The sequence below is a fragment of the Schistocerca cancellata genome, chromosome 7 (genome assembly GCF_023864275.1).
Source record: "Schistocerca cancellata isolate TAMUIC-IGC-003103 chromosome 7, iqSchCanc2.1, whole genome shotgun sequence".
Taxonomy (NCBI): domain Eukaryota; kingdom Metazoa; phylum Arthropoda; class Insecta; order Orthoptera; family Acrididae; genus Schistocerca; species Schistocerca cancellata.
The window spans coordinates 486,622,555-486,644,314 of record NC_064632.1 but is presented as its reverse complement, the minus strand read 5'-3'; the positions used below and the strand labels follow the sequence as shown (position 1 = coordinate 486,644,314).

The 21,760-nt window shown below is 38.1% G+C and overlaps 1 protein-coding gene across 2 annotated transcripts in view; it reads left to right on the top strand.

Moving 5' to 3' along the window:
* Positions 1–13,271, top strand: part of LOC126092041 (carotenoid isomerooxygenase) — a 374,906-nt gene extending 361,635 nt beyond the window's left edge. For both annotated transcript variants that reach the window (XM_049907445.1, XM_049907446.1), the window contains exons 10-11: positions 5,776–5,874; positions 13,051–13,271. In XM_049907445.1, coding sequence (XP_049763402.1) covers positions 5,776–5,874; positions 13,051–13,227 — 276 coding nt within the window. In that variant the 3' untranslated portion in view covers positions 13,228–13,271. The remainder of the gene's footprint in view (positions 1–5,775; positions 5,875–13,050) is intronic.
* Positions 13,272–21,760: the final 8,489 nt, after the last annotated feature.

The following is a 21,760-nucleotide window of genomic DNA, read 5'->3' as shown; positions in this document are numbered from 1 at the left end:
GAAATTGTTAACATCTAATATAAATTTACAAGGGCATGCTGAGAAGTAATACCTTTGAATATTTTATTTGAAAATTCTTAAAGTTTTTGTTTTCCAAATAATACGATTTTTATTAATATTCTACACCTTCGTTCAGATACTTACTAGTCAACATAGTTACCCTGGTGACAAATATGTTTCTCCCAACAAGATACCAGTTTGTTGATACCATTATTGTAGAATGTTTCACTTGGTTGACAGAGCCACATCCTCATTTCTGCTTGTACTGCTTCATCACTACCAAAGTGAAGTCCTTAAGGGTGTTTGGAAACATGAAAATTTGGTGGGTCAAGTTAGGACTGTATAGAGGATGTTCAATGACAGTGAACCCAAGGCATTGGGTTGTTGTAGATGTCGCAGCACTTTTGTGTGGTCTGGCACTGTTATCCTGAATAACAGGATTCTCCATGTGTGAATGACTTTTTCTGTTGTTGGAAACCTGATTACAGCATGCTGTTTCTCACGCATCAACACGGTAACATTACACGCTCCAGTTCAGAGCCCTCTAGTAGCATATGTTTGCATCTTTCATCTGCAAAGAGGGAAAGTTGACTGGATTATATACATGACATGTAACATCTCAACTGATATTGAGAACAGTGTGAAAAATTCAGAGGCATTACTTTTCAGCACGCCCTCATAAGTGTTTGGAAGTCTTTTTTGAAGATACTTGTCTGGCATGTAGTCTTGTATGGGAGTGAAATGTGGACAATAAGCAATTCAGAAAACAAGAGAATAAAAGCTTTGGAAATGTGGTGCTACAGAAGAATTCTGAAGATTAAATGAGTAGATTGAGTAACTAATGAGGAGGTACTGAATCAAACTGATGAAAAAAGAAATGTGGAAAAATTTGACAAAAAAGCAATTATCTGTTAGAACACATCCTGAGACATCAAGGAATAGTTAATGTGGTAATGGAGAAATTATAATTGCAGATGTAGACAATACTTTTGTATTTGAAAATCCAGTATGCTGTGAAGGCATCATACACTTTAATTAAAGCCTTTGACTATAATGACTAGAAGTAAAGATGCCCTTGGTATTTTCTTGGGTTATCTCTCTGAATGACTGTGAGTAGCAAGTTGCTAACTAAACATGTTTAATGAGAAACATACAGGGTAAAAATTAACAAACTCCACAAACTGCAGGGATGGATTCCTGAATGTAAATGAATGAAAAAAGGTCCTATGAACTTGTACGAAAATGTGTCTGGAAATGCATCATTGCCATGGTAGATGGCATGGTGTAATGACTGTTCCTCCGACCATGTGCAATGTGTTCCCTGTGTGTTGCAGGCTGTGTGAGTGACACAGTGTACTGTAAGCAGCAGAATGGTCCACTATTCATGTTGGGAACAAGCTGTGATGAAGTTTGTGTACGGCCAAGCAGACGGAAATGCTCGAGAGGCAGAACAGCTAAATGGCTATACCGAAATAAGTACCCTCACAGACAAGAACCACATCACACAATATTTCAAGCCCTTTTTGGGAATTTTTGTGGTCATGGGTCTTTTCAGACCGACAGACAGACAGACAGACATGCAGGGAGGCAGCAGACTGCGTGTACACCAGATTTGGAGCTTGTACTAGGGTTCTTCTCAATATCTTGCCAAACTTAATCCTCCATATCTGGTGTGCACACAGATTGCCACTTTCCTGCACATTCACGTGCCTGGAAGGATCCATGATCACACAAATGCCCAAAAAGGCCATAAATGTTGTATAATGTGGCTGGTGTCTGTGAGAGTACTTATTTTGGTATAGCCATGCTGCCTCTTGACCGTTTTCATCTGCTTGGGTGTGCACAAACACCATCTCAGCTTGCTCCCAAAGTGAATGCTGGGCCATTCTGCTACTTACAATACACTGCTTCAATCATACAGCCTACAAAGCACAAGGAACACACAGCATATGGTTAAAGGAGCTGTCATTTGTTGGCACCATCTACTGTGGCAATGATGCATTTCCAGACAAATGTTCATAGGACCTTTTTTCCTCCATTCCCAGTCTGGAAACTGTCCCTGCTGTTTGTCAGTTCCATTAATTTTCACCCTGTATTAGGTGAAAATGCTGGTGCCACAAGCAGTGGTAACAGCCATTCACTGAAACAGGCTTGCTCATTTCTCATCACATGTAGCTGAGCATTGCCCTGCTTTTTGGAGTTTCCTGAAGGAGAGGCAGTATCCCCTTCATTAAAATCTTTCTAACACAGCTATTTCTGTTCAGACTACCTTTGATATATAGAGATGAGGTCATGTCTCATCAAATGGTAGGTCTAACAGGTGTCACATGTTTAGAGATGAAAGACAGAGTGTGGAGGATGGAAGGTTGAAGTGGGCACCCCTCCAAATCCATGAATTAAAACAACATTGGTAGAGCACAGGACAAAGTGTTCACAGATAGGGGCATAATGGTGTCAGATGAGACATCTAAACTGTGCAACAGCCATCCTCAGGCCCATCACATGCTCCATGATGTGTTGATTTATTGAAAACTGATGGGTGCCAAAAAATCTGACCCTGGGTCACAAGAGTGCAAGGATGGCAATCAGCCTCAATCACTTGATGTGGTACACAGGACAGGTAAATGAGTTCCTGTTCAGAATCATAACAGGTGATGAAATGTGGGAGCACCACTTTATCCCAGAATCCAAGGCTGCCTCAGCCTCAGTGGCAAGGAAGCATCCTGGTTCACCAGTGAGGAAAAACTACAAAGTGTCACCCTCCGCAGGAAACATTTTGGCCGCAGTGTTCTGGGATCCAAAGTTTGTGATTCTCCTTGATTTCCTCCAGCAAGGGACCATCAATGTTGCATGCAACTGTGACGACTGTACCAAGCTTAGGTCTGCCTGAAAGAGACCAGTAATCTTGAGTAAAGGTATTGTGGTCTTGGATGACAATGCCAAAGCACACACAGCAAGGCTTGCACAGGATCAAATTTGTTGCTTCAAATGCGACTGGATCACCTGGCCTACAATCTCAGTCTTGCCCCATCAGCCTTTCACCTGCTCCATTGAAAGCCATACTCTCAGGACGTCACTTCCAAACCAATGCTGAGATGGAGCAAGCTGTGTAACATTTCTTTGCATTGCAAGGCACCAAGTTTTAGCAGAGTGGTTTCTTCAAACTGATAGTATGCTACAACAAATGTATCATATTCGTTTTTGACAATAAAGTTTCCTAGCCAAAAGCTTAGTGCGTAACAGTCTTTTCATTCTGCCTATCAATAATATTGTTGGTCTAAAAATATTAATTTTGTCAACAGCACAGCAACAACATTTTTCAAGAGCCCATTGCAATATAAAGAATCTGTGTTTACTGAACAATGGAAGTTAGCATAATGGAATGCATGCCACCAAAGCAGCCTGTAGCATATTACATCCATCAGGTAGTGCAACCACATTTGTTGCAGTTCTGTAGCATCAAGTAACACTGTAATCAATGTTGTATAGTCCTGTGTGAATAAGAATTCAGAATATGAAAAACCCATTTCCTGGTCATTCTTCCCTAAGCAGACTCAGCTGAGAAACAGATTATGTTCAGTTAAAACCAGTGGCAACTACATTTTCAATGAATTTGTTCTTGCAGTAGCTGAAAAAACAGGGACAAAAAACTGACCATTGAAAGCAGACCCAGTAAACTAAACAGACCCTGTAGACTCACTCAGACAGATATTTTCATACTCGACCAGGAGACATCACATTTGCTAAATCAGTTACTGAAACAAGTTTTTTTGTGTGGTCATCATTCACAGCAAGCACAGAATTACTCGTTTTGTGAATAAAAATGCTTTTTCTTGCAGCATTGAATTTTATTTCTTCCAGATGTGTTTCTCCTTTAACTTTAAGCCATTGTCAGTGGAAATTAGAAAGATACAGTTTTGTTTTAATTTGAAATATATGTAGATTATAAAACAGTTTACATATTGTTTTTTATGTAAATAAGTGATTATTTACATTTTTTGTGTTTTTGGTTGACCAGATGAGAGTAAACACATATGCTAACCAAAAAACTGGAAGTATTGTAAGTAATCCTTTATTTACATAAAAATCTGTTTCCTAATCTAGAAAACTATATCACTCTAGATTCCACTTATGATGAGTTAAAGTAAAAGGTGAAACACATCTGGACGAAATAAAATACACTGAAGCAAAAAAAGGCGGTTTTTATTTACAAAACAATCACTAAAATGATCACAGACATCATTAGGTCACTAAAAAGCAGTAATTTTTCTGGTTATGTTGATTTTTCAAAAAAAATAATAAAATTTTTTGTTGACTTGGTAGTACCATCCTTGAGTTACCTTTGTAATCAATCACTGAGTAAAAGTGGAGAAATACAAGTCTCGTTTAATTATAAGCCCATCTCCCTCCTCCTCATGTTTCAGAACTATTTGAGAATATAGTTTGTAGGAGAATACTAGCTTATTTTTCTGAGAATGACAGTGTAACAATAGCACAGTACTGATAGACCTGAACAAGACAAATAGATCATAGGCAATTTTTATAATGTTGCCAAATTCTGCTGGGAAAGCTAAAAGAGTACAACATTACCCTTGCTTAACAGAAAACTGAGTGCCAATTTAACAACTATATTACAGGAATAAGAATACATTATGACCTAAGAAACTTTAAATATGTCTTGCAAATTTTGGTGCTTAATCTATTTCTATTCATGACCTTTATAGTTGACTTGCCTGGTATATTTGAGGACTCTTCAAAATCAGTGATGTTTGCTGATGATTTAAGTAAGCTGATAAGGGGCCCAATCATCTTCATACCAGATACAGCCTGCATAATAATGGAATGGGTTTAGAGATGATTCACAGCAAACAGTTTGATGCATAATCTTACACAGGCAATTGTTATGCAATTACAAACAAATAAAAATAAATTACAGATTACTGTAAGTAGAGGTCAATATGAAAATTTTTGTTGCTTTAATATGAATTTTTCTACCATGTCACCATTCAGTTAACCCCTGACAGTTGGAGGTGTGTACCGAGCGGGGTGGCGCAGTGGTTAGACACTGGACTCGCATTCGGGAGGACGACGGTTCAATCCCACGTCCGGCCATCCTGATTTAGGTTTTCCGTGATTTCCCTAAATCACTCCAGGCAAATGCCGGGATGGTTCCTCTGAAAGGGCACGGCTGACTTCCTTCCCAATCCTTCCCTAATCCGATGAGACTGATGACCACGCTGTCTGGTCTCTTTCCCCAAACCAACCAACCAACCAACCAAGTTGGAGGTGTGGGGCAGGGGGGAGGAGTTATTGTTAATTGATTTATATCCTTCACCAACTTTTCTTGTAAGTTTTAAAATGGTTCCTGATGACTTACTGTTAGTGTCTTTAGTTTTCACAAACATTTCATATTCACTAGGCTTTGTGTTAATGTGGATATCATCTACACAGTGTAGCTGTACTGCCTCCAGAGGTCATCTTTGCAGTCTAAAATATCTTTGTGACAACTTACTTATTTTGTAACAGTGGGCAGAAACGTATAAAATATGTATGCACGTTTTTAAAGTCATTGAGGAAAGCCACATTTTTAATATCATTCAGAAGAGTTGGCTTTCAGGTCTACACACATTTCGTCCAACAGATATCATAACATTAGAAATTGAGTTTTTTACACATTACTTCATAGATAAAACTATTTTAATTCATTTTTGCATATGACATAGTCTTTCAGCTGCATGAATTTTACTGACAGATGTTTTATTATATTACTTACAGCTAATTAAGACTGATGCAGAGACACGTCAGACACAAATCTGGTTTGAGAAAAATGTTTTTCCAAGTGAACCAATATTTGTTCGGGATCCAAATGGGGCAGTAAGTACAAAACTATTATGACAGAATAAATGACTATTTTATCAATATTAGATGCCCTGTCAATGAAAATCTGAAAGTAGTTTTTTAACATTGCTCTCCTTTTTTACTGATAAAATTTAAAATTAACTGAGCTTTAGACTGGCACAAGTGTGCAGTGCTTATACAACTTAATGACATATCAGATATGATTAAATTTACTATTCGTAGCTGTGTGCTAATTCTCTTCATATATGGACTGTATATGGCATTTCAGCTGGGGGTTTCATTGAGTAAGAAATTCATCAGGAATTACGCATATACAGGGTGTTGCAAATAGAACCAAAGTACATACCCTCAGCTTGCATGGGTTGTTCACCAACTAATTCCTTTGGCTCTGCACATCTTCCCTGAGTTGAGCATAAACTAAGAGATAATGTGACTAAACTAAGCTTACCTTCATTTACAGTAGGTAATAAAAGTGATGTCTCTCTGTGACAAGAATAGACTGACACCTGTACACATTGCCTACAGTCATCAAAACTCATCAGTCGAAATTATTGAAATCACAAACCAAAAACTGTCTTCTAATCATCAACTGTTTATATAATCACTTGGATTTAGACCTGGTAAATGAGGAGACCTATCAACTATCCCATCAAAAACAACCTTGTTATACTGTCATATTACAATGGCAGTGTGTGCTCTTACATTGTCCTGCATGAAATAACTCTGTCTGTTCATTAATTGTTAATTCTGTGAAAAAAGACTGCAATACATTGCGCCCAAAACTATGAGCAGTTACAATTCAGTGGAACAGGATTGCTCCAATAATTTGTGTTTCACTGATTGCACACCACACTCCTGTTTTCACATCACACAGAAGCTCTTGATTTGGCTGATGAGGATGTTCAGAAATTCACTGTCGACTCTGAGTTTATGTATCCCATTAAATACAGTCATGTTTCACCAGAAAAAATTGCTTTTCAGGATCATGTTTGTCATTTTTGTCATTCTATCACATCTCCATATCAACCAACACTACCTGCAGTAAGCACAAATGACATTCTGCAGCTTATTGATAACCTCAGAAACAAGAAATCAGTAGGATTAGATGAAATTTCTCCATATCATTTGAAGAAATGTAAACATGAACTAATGAAACCACTAGTTCATCTAATAAACTGTGTTCTCAAAGGCGGTGTGTTCCCTGACAAGTTGAAACTATCTGTAGTGAACCCAGTATACAAAAAAGGGGAAATAAAACATGTACAAAACTACAGACCCATTGCCCTCAAAAATTGCAGAGTGGTGTCATTGGAAAGCTCATGCAACTGCTAGAAACATATTTAAAGGGTAGACAACAGTGAATGGAGATTATGTACTCTAATGAAGAAATACTGGAGAGGAGAAGGTCAAGTATAAAAAATATACATATTGGTGATCTCAGGGCTATATTTTAGCTTCAGTCCTATTCATATGCTATGTACATGATTTCCCTAGTTCTCTTGACAATAATCAATTCATCACTATGTATGCAGATGATACATCTGATGTCTGCTATGCATGCAATGTGCCCAGCCTGGTTGAAGAGATACATAACTTTATTGAAAAGGCAAGAGCTCACTTTTAAAGAGAGAACCTGAAAGTAAACATAGAAAAAATTAATATTATTCATTTTAAACCAAGTGGTCCAAACAGACAAAATACTGTGATTGATGAAATTCTACCAAAAACCTGTACAGATTGTAAATTCTTCGGTTTATGCATAGATGATTGACTTTCATGCCAGTAGCAAGCTGATTATGTCTGTAAAAGAATAACACCCAGTTTACATGTATTAAGAAGATTATCATCATATCTTAATTCTGAAACCCTAAGGACTGTATGCTATGGATTAGTGTATCCATTCTTTTCTTATGGAATAGTACTGTGGGTTGGACATGCCAAACTAATATGAAAAGAGTTTTCATACTGCAGAAGTGAGCCTCGAGGACCTTAGGAAAGTAAAACCAGGAACTTCTTGCAAACCCCTATTCATTAGACACAATATTCTCACAGTTTATGCCATGTATATACTAGAAACTATAATACTAGTGAAAGAAGACACTAAGATCACAAAAAGAAACATGGATATCCGCAACTATGAAACAAGGCATAGAAAAGATTTTCATATGGTTAACAGAAGATTAAATTTAACAGCAAAAAACCCCTATGTCAAAGGAGCTGTTTTTAATAACTTGTTCCCAAATGAAGTTAAGAAATTGACATAGAATACTTTTAAAAAGGGAGTCAAGCAGTGGATTATCCAAAAATGCGCTTATAACTTTGTCATTAATTAAAATGTAATAAGAAATAATGTAAACTAAAAAAACTGTAATTGTAAAAACTCTATACTTAGTTGAAAATGCACATGCATGTGAAATTACATGTTATGAGCACTAAATTGAAACCAGTCTTTCTGCACTGATTCCATACAACTGACTAGCATATACACATCGCTTTACTGTCATTACTTAAGTCACTCATGGAGGGCTGCATAACAGCAAACTCATTATGATGACATGGAAGAAAGGGAAACACCTGGTCAAGGATGTTGGTCTACATCCTGCTTCATATTCATGGCAAGCTGAAAGAGAGGGCTCAAATTGAATATAAAAAATAAAAAAAATAAAAAAAAAAGTATCCCAAAACTCGGCTACATCTTCGGCATACTGCAGGTTAAATTCCTCATTGGTCTGTCACTTTACTCAGAGTCTTCCATCATTTGAAAAGAGGCAAAATTTTGACTTGCATGACTACACAACATGTTTCCAGTCTGCTAGAGTCACGTTTTTGTGTTCTTTGGCACACTGAAGATATGCAAGTTAATGTGCAACAGTGAGCAATGGCCTTTTGATAAGTAAACCCAAAATGTCTATTGCGTGCAGTTCCTTTCATAACATTTTTTTAGAGACTGGTTGAGGTGGATCTGCACTTATATACAATATCAGTTCCTGTCACATTCGAAACTTATTCTCTTTGATTGGTTCCTGTCATGTAGGATATCTTCCTACCACAGTTGTTTTGCTGTATTAGATGACTGCAAGTGATACACTATTCCTTGTAGACAAGTTGGACAGTCTGCATTGTCACAAGAACAAAGAGGGCAACATAATTTGTGGTGCAATTATGGGCACATCCGGATGTGATAGCTCTTTTTCATCATTTTTTCACATCTACACATCGACCAATCTTTCTATGCTGATTACACACAACTGACTAACATTTACACATTGCTTCACTGCCATTACTTAAGCCAGTTGTGGAGGCCCGCATGACTGCTTGGTACCAATTTAGAGAGCTCCAGAGCAATTATTGTGCTGTTTTAGGTGAGTGACCAATATTTTGTCTGGCATGCTTAATGTGGTATCTGATATAAATGAAATCGTTGGGATGGTGAATAGATAGCTGTTCACCTGTCAAGATGATGATTGTAATTTTATTAAGTAAAGAAGCAAGAAAAGTGAGAGTTTAATACCTGATGATGAGAGATCATTGACTTGGGAAATGATCTGAGATGAAAACTGACCATACTTCCATGAAGCTACTAACCCAGATCTCATTGTTCTGATTATGATAATATCATCTGCTGCACAAGTGCCCAGAAGTGAGGCCAATCAAGAAATGGAAGCATATTTCTTGAACAATGGACTGAAAGTGTTGCAAAAGGAGGTTTAGCATGGTAAAGTGGCATCTAGCATAAACCAGTGCCCAAAACATGTGTTTTGAAAGTTCTGAAATTAAAGGATATGTTACAAAATAGTAAGGTAGAAAAATCTCTTTGCAATATCAAAACAGCAAATATGGGATATGATTACCACTAACTGTCACATATGTTTGACAGAAGTTGGCATGCTCTCTACAAAGTGCTTCTACTGCACAGAGGTGTAGAAGTTTCTTTGATGATGGCTAATGGGGTGCAATTTATCCATCCCAGCATATCTCTCACTCTCTCCGAGATTTGTATTAAAAAATGTTGGAAACTAATTCAAGCACAGAATGATTAGATTGTGAGAAATTCAACTATAACTAAGAGTTTGATGCAGGTGCCCCTTGTTGATCATGACAAGGAAGTCAAGAGTCAGGCTAATTAGTCAATTATGTGGTTACAATACCTTATATATGCAACTTTAGGCATAGAGTTTTCGGAGACCAACATAGGTGTGAAACTCTGGTGTGGTCTCTCTCTCTCTCTCTCTCTCTCTCTCTCTCTCTCTCTCTCTCTCTCACACACACACACACACACACACACACACACACACACACACACACACACACACACAAATATATGAAAGTCATCATTCTTCTGTGAAAATAACATTTTTCCAATCATCTGTCATCATGTACAACCCTGAGACACCATCTGTCAAGACATTGTGACTTTTGTTGCAACTGTAAGCCCTAACAAAATTGTTGGCTTTCATCAGGCCACGAAAGACAGGCATCAGTTCTTATTTTACTATCTTTCTCTGGACTACAAAGAAAATTCCATATGTTTTGGAAACATTACTAATAGCTTTTAATGAAATTTGCAGTACTTTTAATCTTGCTGAAACTATGGCCTGTGTGTGATCTATTTCAATGTATAAAATGATTCTGTCCAATAAAACACTGTCAGATGTTTGCTTTGTAGCATTATGTTGTAAACTTCATCACTCTTCTCACAATGAAAAAGCAAGCATTACTGAAAATATTGTAGACCTATTGGTTGACTTTTTTATCATTGACTTATGTACTCGTGTCCTATACAAAGGTAGCACAATTTCTGAGGATAACTTGTTGATTGTCATTTATGGTAAGTCCTCAGTTTTCTCTTTCCATGTTTCTTTTTTTCAGCAAAATGTAGCAACAGACTATCTCTGCATGATCAACTCCAAATCCTCAAGTACACTTTTCTTACTATGCCACTTTGCCTTGTGTAAGACGTCCATAATTAAAGTCCCAGTTTCAAAATGCTATAGAAAGTGAACCACTACTCAGAATGATGTCAAATCTGAACAGCATGTTATTAATGCAGGGGAAAATGTCATGAAACAAAACAGAAATTTAACAAAAATTTTATCAACAGATGGTGCTGCATGTGTTTTAACATAAATAGGATCAGCTACAAATAAACTGAAATGTGACGGCTATGGTTTGAGTTGCACACTACACTATCTATGCTGTTCAATGTGCACGACTGCAAAATTGTCCCAAGGCCAAAAACTTCTTAAGAAGTAAAATGACATTGGTTTTTAATTATCCTGGACCCAAAAAAAGCATCAAAGGTAAAATGACATTGGTTTTTAATTACCAGAGGTTGAGAAACTGCATAAAAAGCGAAATAACTTCAGTTTTTAGTTGTTGTGAGACTGGTACAAGACATTCAACATTCAATCTACTGTTTTCTGCCACAAGTTGAAATTGGGAAACATCATGTTCCACAATAGATTTCAGTGTGTCAGGGGTCATGTTCAGAGTGCGCAGTACAATGAATGTCTCCAGTTTAGCTGTTTTTGTAATTGAAGCACTGAACGCAACATATTTCAGATAACCTGACAGACAGGAGTCACGTGAATTAAAATTGGGTGCCCTAGACAGCCAGGCTGTAGGGGAATATTGGAGATTAATTTTAGGATTTCCAAACTGCTTCTACAGCAGCCACTTTACTATCTGTGCATTGTGTGGAGGAGTGCCATCTTGCGTAAAAATGATCTTACACACACATCCATGTTGTTGAAGGGTTGGAATGACAGTGCAAAAAAGATTCACATAGTGTTTACCAATGATGGTACAGATAACAGATCTCCTCCAAAAAATATGGCCCAATGATAAGCAATGCTGTCAATTCGCACCACACGGTTACCTTTGCGGAGTGAAGTGGTACCGCTAGAAGTGTGTGCAGATTTTCCGTTGCCCTTATTCTGCAGTTCTGTGTACTGACATGTCCTTGGAGATGGAAGTGGGCTTCTTGTGTCCACAGAATGTTCTATGGCCATTCAATGTCCACTTCCATGTGAGCAAGTAATTCCAGACTGAATATTTGTCTTGCTGGCATGTCAGCAGGAAGCAACTCCTGAACGTGGGTGATTTTGTATGGATAGCAATGTGGGATGTTTCAAAAGATTTTATGCACTGTGCTCACAGGCATGTCTCCATTGTACGGACAATTTCCCACATGCCACATTTTTGCACACCACCACTTGATCTCACCTGCAGTGCTGTGGCCACTTCCTCAACAGATGTTGGATCAACTGCTTTAGTCTCTCTGCCACATTGCACTTCCAAAGGACCTTACTTTCAAAGTTTGTAATCATTTTCTCAAGTCCCTTACCAGACATTGGACTGATGCCATTTTTCATATTCTTGAGTATCCACAACTTCTGCTGGGCTACTGGTGCACAGTCACCATTCTTGTAAAAGTGTTTAACCAGCAAAGCATTTCCTTCAAGGAGAGATCATGTTGGGTGTCTCAGACACAGACTGAGGAACAGCCTTGTCCTTCATGTCTGTTGGTGTGCGTATTCTGATGCTTACAGTGCCGATCTGTTGGTCAAATTTTCGTTAAATTTTTTTGTTCCGTGATGTTTCCCCTATCATCAATACATGCTGTTCAAATTTGATGTTATTCTGGCCCAGTGGTTTTCATTCTACAGCGTTTTGAAATTGGAATTTCAATTATGGGCACCCTGGAAGTCACTCCACTCAATTTCTAACGCGTCACAAGCTGCTCAATATGGCTAAATGTGCCATTTAAATCTTAGTCTATTACAGCAGTAAAATTACAGTAATACAAAGTTAATTTATTCCTACTGTGAAACAAGCTGCTGCCCCAATACTAATGTTTAATCTGTCAAAATCACAGCTCATTGTGAAGTTTTGTGTCTTAGTCACCTTAACGTAGGTTTCAATTAGGAAGCAAATGGCATGCTAATTAGGAAGAGTCAAACTTCACCAGCTCACAAACAAAATTATTAGTATTATATGATTATAGATTCACATACAAAGTAATGAGCAGTATATAAAACATGCTGGCTGAAGTATCAAACATCTTTGCTGCAAATTATTTCTTTCTTTTATAAAACTTGGAAAGTGAAAAAAAAAGACTTCTTCAGTTGCAATGAAAACACACTTTGAGAGTTTTAATGTTTAATTCCATGTTATCTGTCATTGTTCCAGGAGGAAGACGATGGTGTAGTACTATCTGCTATCATTTGGGGAAAAGGAGAGGAGAATAAAGCGGGCTTACTTGTATTAGATGCCAAATCCTGGAAGGAAGTTGGGCGAGCAGTTTTTGAAACACCAGGACCTGTGCCCAAAAGTCTGCATGGCTGGTTTACTAATACAGTGACATGAGGTCTTATTTGTACCTGTTCTGTTTTCTACAAATAAACATTTTTAATGTTATAATATTTGAGCTTTTTTTCCCTTCAAAGCCAACAGTGTAATGCATTGTCCGGTCACATTGTGTAACCACTTGTCAAAAGCCTGAATAGTGGGTACATGCAGGAAGACTCAATGATGTTCTGGAAGGCACCACCAGAGATGTAGTCATGCCAGCTCCAGTGTTGTGGCAAGCTGTGCTAGGTTAAACGTGTGCAGCCTGCTCGATGTAGAGCCACAGACTCTTGACTGAGTTTAAATCTGGGGCATATGGTGGACAGGGGAGTATGGTTAACTCATCCTGACCCTCTCTCTCTGAACCATACACATACGCTGCAAGCTGTGTGACATGGTGCATTGTCCTGCTAGTAGTCGCCATTGTGGCAAGCAAAAACAGACTGCATGTACGGGTGGAGATAGTTCCCAAGGATAAATGTGTACTTGTGTTGATCACTGTGTTTTTTTAAATTGCAAGATTGCCCAGTTGCCTTGTTGCCAGTTTTGGATAGCACAATTTTTCCATGCACAGTATACTCTAACCATGGCAGCATGTGAACAGATTACAAAGTTAGCTGATTCAAAAATACTTTCACCCTTGGCCTGAAAGCTAATGATGCTCTTTTGAATGTCAGATAAATTACTCTGTTTCCACATTATGACAATGACAGCACTGTTTTCTATGTCCTCCAAACATGCTTTATATGCTCTTTACTGCTAGTGCTGCCACCTGCCATCTGTGAGTGGTTATTGAACATTGATACCAAATATGGATGGTGGTGACATTTATGTGACAGGAACATGTAATATCCTACTAAACATCTTAAAACTTCTTCACTAAATTGTCATGATATTCTGCATTACTTATACATTCCAAACAAAAGTGAAAACATTGTTGTTACTTTTCTATTGTCAAAGAAATGAGCTGCAGAAAAAGGTTCACAAAAGTGCACCAAATTAATGATTACTATATTACCAACTTAATAAAAGAAAAAAAAGGAAGGCATTACTTTCTGATCGACCCTCATAGTATGTCAAGTTCCCCCTAAGTCTTGTAGTGGTGGGAACCACACATTCAGCTGAAGCACCATACAACTCAAGTATAAACTGGTCAAGGTAAACAACAGTGATGGCTGTAATTCACATGTAGAGGCAAAGTCAGATAATAGGAATTAAGAGTTAACCATTTGACAGGCAGCTTTATATTTGCCTGCTCGAAGTTTTACATGATGGGTCAGTGAAGTCAGCTGCTTTCTCGCCACAAACTTACACATGTCAACACATCTGTATTTTCAGTTTCCATTTTTGTTCATTCATTTATTTACAATGCATCACGTTCCATAACTCTCTTCATGAAGCAAAGGCTCTAGGGATGTAGAACAAGTCAGTTTACACACCATCAATCAGAATAGTAGCTACTGTGTACTTACAAAAAATTATGACATCTAATCTATTCACACTTGAAAAGAGGGTATATGATTAGATTACGTTACATTACATTACATTAGATTTAGATTAGATTTAGATTAGATTTAGATTTAGATTTAGATTTAGATTAGATTAGATTAGATTAGCTTTTGTTCCATAGATCCATGCTGAGGAAATCCTTGTGGATGTGGAACATGGCAATTTTTTTTATTATTATTTTTTTAAATCTGAAATAACAATTCTAATAGTATAAACATATACAATACATCATTTGTTTCTATTAAAAAATTCATCAATGGAGTAGAAGGAGTTGGCCACTAGTAAGTCTTTCAGGCTCCTTTTAAACTGATCTTTATTTGTTACTAAATTTTTTATGTTTGCTGGCAAATTATTGAAGATGAGTGTTCCTGAGTAGTGGATCCCTTTTTGAACTAAAGTAAGTGCTTTTAAGTCCTTGTGCAGATCATTTTTGTTCCTGGTATTGTATGTAAGGAACTGAGCTGTTTGTTGGAAAAAGAGATATATTATTTAGGACAAATTTCATTAAGGAGTAAATATACTGTAAAAGGGAAAAAGAAGGCCTATCAAAAATGGCTACATACTAGAACGCAGGTAGACAGAGAAAGTTATGTTGAAGAGAGAAACAAAGCCAAACAGATAATTGCAGCATCCAAGAAGAAATCTTGGGAAGACTTAGGAAACAGGTTGGAGACTTTGGGTCAAGCTGCTGGAAAACCATTCTGGAGTGTAATTAGCAGTCTTCAAAAGGGAGGTAAGAAGGAAATGACAAGTATTTTGGACAGGTCAGGAAAACTGCCGGTGAATCCTGCAGATGCCTTGGGCAGATGGAGGGAATATTTTGAAGAGTTGCTCAATGTAGGTGAAAATACGATCAGTAATGTTTCAGTTTTCGATGTACAATGGGATAGGAATGATGATGGAAATAGGATCACATTTGAGGAAGTGGAGAAAATGGTCAATAGATTACAGTGCAATAAAGCAGCTGGGGTGGATGAAATTAAGTCGGAACTCATCAAATACAGTGAAATGTCAGGTCTTAAATGGCTACACAGGATAATTGAAATGGCCTGGGAGTCAGGACAGGTTCCATCAGACTGGACAAAAGCAGTAATCACATGAATCTTTAAACATGGAAACAGAAAAGATTGTAACAACTACAGAGGTATCTCTTTAATCAGCGTTATGGGTAAAATCTTCTCGGGTATTGTTGAAAGGAAAGTGCGAGTATTAGTTAAGGACCAATTGGATGAAATTCAGTGTGGGTTTAGGCCTCTTAGAGGTTGTCAGGACCAGATCTTTAACTTACAGCAAATAATGAAGTGTTGTGAGTGGAACAGGGAATTGTATCTATGCTTTATAGATCTAGAAAAGGCATATGACCGGGTTCCTAGGAGGAAGTTATTGTCTGTTGTACGAGATTATGGAATAGGAGGCAAACTTTTGCAAGCAATTAAAGGTCTTTACATGGATAGTCAGGCAGCAGTTAGAGTTGACGGTAAATTGAGTTTATGGTTTAGAGTAGTTTCAGGGGTGAGACAAGGCTGCAACCTGTCTCCACTGTTGTTCATATTATTTATGGATCATATGTTGAAAACAATAGACTGGCTGGGTGAGATTAAGATATGTGAACACAAAATAAGCAGTCTTGCATATGCAGATGACTTAGTTGTGATGGCAGTTTCGATTGAAAGTTTTCAAAGTAATATTTCAGAGCTAGATCAGAAATGTAAGGACTATGGTATGATGATTAGTACCTCCAAAACGAAAGTAATGTCGGTGGGAAAGAGATATAAATGGATTGAGTGCCAAATAGGAGGAACAAAGTTAGAACAGGTGGGCAGTTTCAAGCACTTAGGATGCATATTCTCACAGGATGGCAACATAGTGAAAGAACTGGAAGCGAGGTGTAGCAAAGCTAATGCAGTGAGTGCTCAGCTATGATCTACTCTCTTCTGCAAGAAGAAAGTCAATACCAAGACTAAGTTATCTGTGCACCGTTCAATCTTTCAGCCAACTTTGTTGTATGGGAGCGAAAGCTGGGTGGATTCAGGTTACCTTATCAATAAGGTTGAGGTTACGGATATGAAAGTAGCTAGGATGATTGCAGGTACTAGTAGGTGGGAACAATGGCAGGAGGGTGTCCACAATGAGGAAATCAAAGAAAAACTGGGAATGAACTCTACAGATGTAGCAGTCAGGGCAAACAGGCTTAGATGGTGGGGTCATGTTACATGCATGGGAGAAGCAAGGTTACCCAAGAGACTCATGGGTTCAGCAGTTGAGGGTAGGAGGAGTCGGGGCAGACCAAGGAGAAGGTACCTGGATTTGGTTAAGAATGATTTTGAAGTAATAGGCTTAACATCAGAAGAGGCACCAATGTTAGCAGTGAATAGGGGATCATGGAGGAATTTTACAAGGGGGACTATGCTCAAGACTGAATGCTGAAAGGCATAATCAGTCTTGGATGATGATGATGATGATGATGATGATGATGATGATGATGATGATCTAAATATACTAAGAGGCAGTAGTTAGTATACCCAGTTCTTTGAAGAGGTTTCTACAGGACGTCCTTGAATTTACTCCACAAATAATACGTATTACACACTTTTGGAGTCTGAAAACTTTTGTTTGACTTGAAGAGTTACCCAAAAATATTATACCATCTGACATTATGGAATGAAAGTAGGCAAAGTATACAAGCTTTTTTAATTTTTATGTTGCCTATGTCTGCTAATAAACAATGAGCATCAACAAAAGCGAAGCAGGAGTAACGGAATGTACATAGACAAATTAAAGCAAGTGATGGTGAGCAAATAAGATTTGGAAATGATACACGAAAAGCAGTAAATGAGTTTTGCTTTTTGGACAGTAAAATAATTGATGAAGGCCAAAGTAAAGAGGGTATAAAATGTACACTGGCAATGGGAAGAAAAGCATTTGTGAAGAAGAGAAATTTGTTAATGTGAAAAATAAATTTAAGTAAAATTTATTTCAATAAAACAGTCTCAATCACATGTAAGTTGTACACATTACACACTGTGACCGATTTCAGTCTCATGGATCATTTTTTACTCTGTAAATGAAGAGTATTACTTATTGTAGGTTGTCAAGAAATGAATACAATCACAGAAGTAAAGTAACATAAAATAAATGACAGTTCAGTAACTCATGGCTTTATAGTGAAAGCTCCACCCACCACCTCCTTCATGAAATTGCCAACAGCCAGTAGTAGAGAGCTGTTACTATACTCTGCACAAATTGTTTGTAAGTGTATAATTTTATAAGCTAAAATCATGGAATAAAGCAATTATTGATCTCATGAATATAGTATACACTCTACTGACTCATGCTGTCACCAAGGATATACCAGCCATTTATTTTATGTTATTTTACTTCTGTGATAGTATTCATTTCTTGACAGCCTATGATATGTAATGGTAATTTCCAAGAATGGTTGTCTATAGGAAAACACAGGCTCCTAACAATTTATATCAAACATGCAACGGTATAAATACAGGTACACGAATAGGTAGAGTTTGTCCTTTTCTCTTGGTTACTCCTTTCTTTTTATTGATGATTTGACGGATTTCCCCAAGTAACAGACGGACTGTCTGATGACACAAATTCAACTGAATGTTTCACAAATTCATGTCTAAAACCTTCTTCCTTTAAGGTACTGTATGATTTAAAGCCCTTTGGCACTTTTGTGCCTGGCATTATTAAGTGCTTTATCAGAGAGATCGAAGTCTTCTTCCCCCTTGAATAAACTCGAATTATAAAGCACTTGCGGGATTCTCTTTCAATGTTGCCAAATACCCAAACATGTCCAACTTCATTTCTCAAGGGTTGTCCTCTCAGGTATTTCCTAGTAGCTACATGCAATTCATCTATTTCAGCACCCCTATTGTGTCCGTGGACTGGAACATTCTCCTTCATGACTATGAAGAAACAGAATCCTCAGCAGAAACTGTAATAGTCGTACATGGTGTTCATGGACAATTTTGTTTCAAAAGCTGTTGTTTGTAGCATATAGTCTCTTATCCAACAAGAAACTAAAATGTTGCTCTTCTTAATGGATAACTTGGAACTGTCAAATCATATGTTCCTTCTTGTAGATATTCTCTTGTGACACTGGATGTAGTACAGTTATGAAATGAAACCAGTAGTTCATGAAGTTTCATGGAACTGAGTCCATTATGTTCTATATAATTCCTGCTATCCTCATTTGGGAGCAATTCAAAGTCCCAACAAAATTTCAAACAACTTTCCACAATATTTAACTGAGGAATTAAATTTTCACTTGTGGGAGTATTGGCAATAAAAACTGCAACACTTTCATTCATTGCTATTCACAAATGAAAACAATAAACTATGTTTCCCTGGCAACACACTAAACATTCACCATAATTCATACCACCAGAGTCATGTGGTTGACAACAGTTGCACATTCCTTATATATTGTCAGGGGCCTTCACGTTCGATAGGTGATCATTCTTGGAAATTACCTGTGTGGTACTCTTGTTTGCAGAGTAACAAAAGGTCTGATTATGATCTTATAAGAGACCAAAACCAGTCACCAAGTGGAATGTACACAACTTGCATGCAGTCTAGACTGTTTTATTGAAATCATTTTACCATTGTTTTATTAATAGCTGTATTTTCCCAAAGACAAAGTTCCAGAAAATTCTGAAGTATACTTAAGTGTTAGGAAGCCTCTTCTGAAGGTATTTTTCTGGAGTGCAGCCTCATATGAAAATGAAATGCAGGCGATAAACAGTACAGACAAGAACAGAATAGAAGATTTTGGAAAGTGGTACAATGGAAGAATGCTGAAGATTTGATGTGATCATGTAATTAACGAGAAGGTCTGCGAGAGAACTGGGGAGAAACGAAATTTGTGGCACACACTGACTAAGAGAAGGTACTGGTTGATAGGACACATTCTGAGGCATTAAAGGATTACCAATTTAGTACTGGAGGGAAGAGAGAGAGAGAGAGAGAGAGAGAGAGAGAGAGAGAGAGAGAGAGAGAGAGAGTGTGTGTGTGTGTGTGTGTGTGTGTGTGTGTGTGTGTGTGTGTGTGTGTTTTTGGGGGGAGGGGGGGGGGCGAGTAAAATTGTAGAAACGAATACAGTAAGTAGGGAAAGCTACATCATACCAGTCTTTCGACTGACAACCACAACAAGAATCAATTTATTATGGGAATTATTTGCAGATTAATGTTTGGAAAAAAACAGCTTACTGGCTCATTCTGACCTGTTAACTTTCCAGTATTGTAAACATTTATAAATGTACATAAATTTTTAATATGTTTGTTTCCCCATCAATGTTTACCTAGAAAATTCACCCACAGTTGTCTCAAATTGTTTCTATTACTACAATAAACATCTTTGTAACTTTTCACATTCATTGACAATATTATGAAACAGATACACTACTGGCCATTAAAATTGCTACACCAAGAAGAAATGCAGATGATAAACGGGTATTCATTGGACAAATATATTTTACTAGAACTGACATGTGATTACATTTTCATGCAATTTTGGTGCATAGATCCTGAGAAATCAGTACCCAGAACAACCTCTTCTGGCCGTAATAACGGCCTTGATACACCTTGGCATTGAGTCAAACAGAGCTTGGATGGTGTGTACAATTACAGCTACCCATGCAGCTTCAACACGATACCACAGTTCACCAAGAGCAGTGGCTGGCGTATTGTGACGAGCCAGTTGCTCAGCCACCATTGAACAGACGTTTTCAATTGGTGAGAGATCTGAAGAATGTGCTGACCAGGGCAGCAGTCGAACATTTTCTGTATCCAGAAAGGCCCATACAGGACCTGCAACATGCGGTCGTGCATTATCCTGCTGAAATGTAGGGTTTTGCAAGGATCGAATGAAGGGTAGAGCCACGAGTCGTAACACATCTGAAATGTAATGTCCACTGTTCAAAGTGCCATCAATGTGAACAAGAGGTGATCGAGACGTGTAACCAATGGCACCCCATACCATCACACCAGGTGATATGCCAGTATGACGATGACAAATACATGCTTCCAATGTGCGTTCACCACGATGTCACCAAACACAGATGCGACCATCATGATGCTGTAAACAGAACCTGGACTCATCCGGAAAAATGACGTTTTGCCATTCGTGCACCCAGGTTCATCATTGAGTACACCATCACAGGCACTCCTGTCTGTGATGCAGCGTCGATGGTAACCACAGCCAAGATCTCAGAGCTGATAGTCCCTGCTGCTGCAAACTTCGTCGAATTGTTCGTGCAGATGGCTGTTGTCTTGCAAATGTCCCCATCTGTTGACTCAAGGATCGAGACATGGCTGCATGATCAGTTACAGCCATGTGGATAAGATGCCTGTCATCTCGACTCCAAGTGATAGGAGGCCGTTGGGATCCAGCACAGCAGTCCACATTACCCTCCTGAACCCACCGATTCCATATTCTGCTAACAGTCATTGGATCTTGACCAATGCGAGCAGCTATGTCGCCATATGATAAACTGCAACCGTGATAGGCTACAATCCAACCTTTATCAAAGTCAGAAATGTGATGGTACACATTTTTCCTCCTTACACGAGGCATCACAACAATGTTTCACCAGGCAATGCCGGTCAACTGCTGTTTGTGTATGAGAAATCGGTTGGAAACTTTCCTTATGTCAGCACGTTGTAGGTGTCACCACCGGCGCCAACCTTGTGTGAATGCTCTGAAAAGCTAATCATTTGCATATCACAGCATCTTCTTTGTGTCGGTTAAATTTCACGTCTGTAGCACATCATCTTCGTGGTGTAGTAATTTTAATGGCTAATAGTGTAGATTGCTACTCACCATATAGTGGAGATTTTGCGTTGCAACAGGCAACAATAAGAAAAGACTTGTAAATAAGATAGCTTTCAGTAAAAATGCCTTCTTCTGAATTAGGCTCCTTACACACACACATTCACACAACTGCGACTCATGCATACATGGCCACAGAAAGTCTGGCCTTGGCAGCCAGAAACAGTGGTCATTTGTATGTGAGTTGGGTTTATC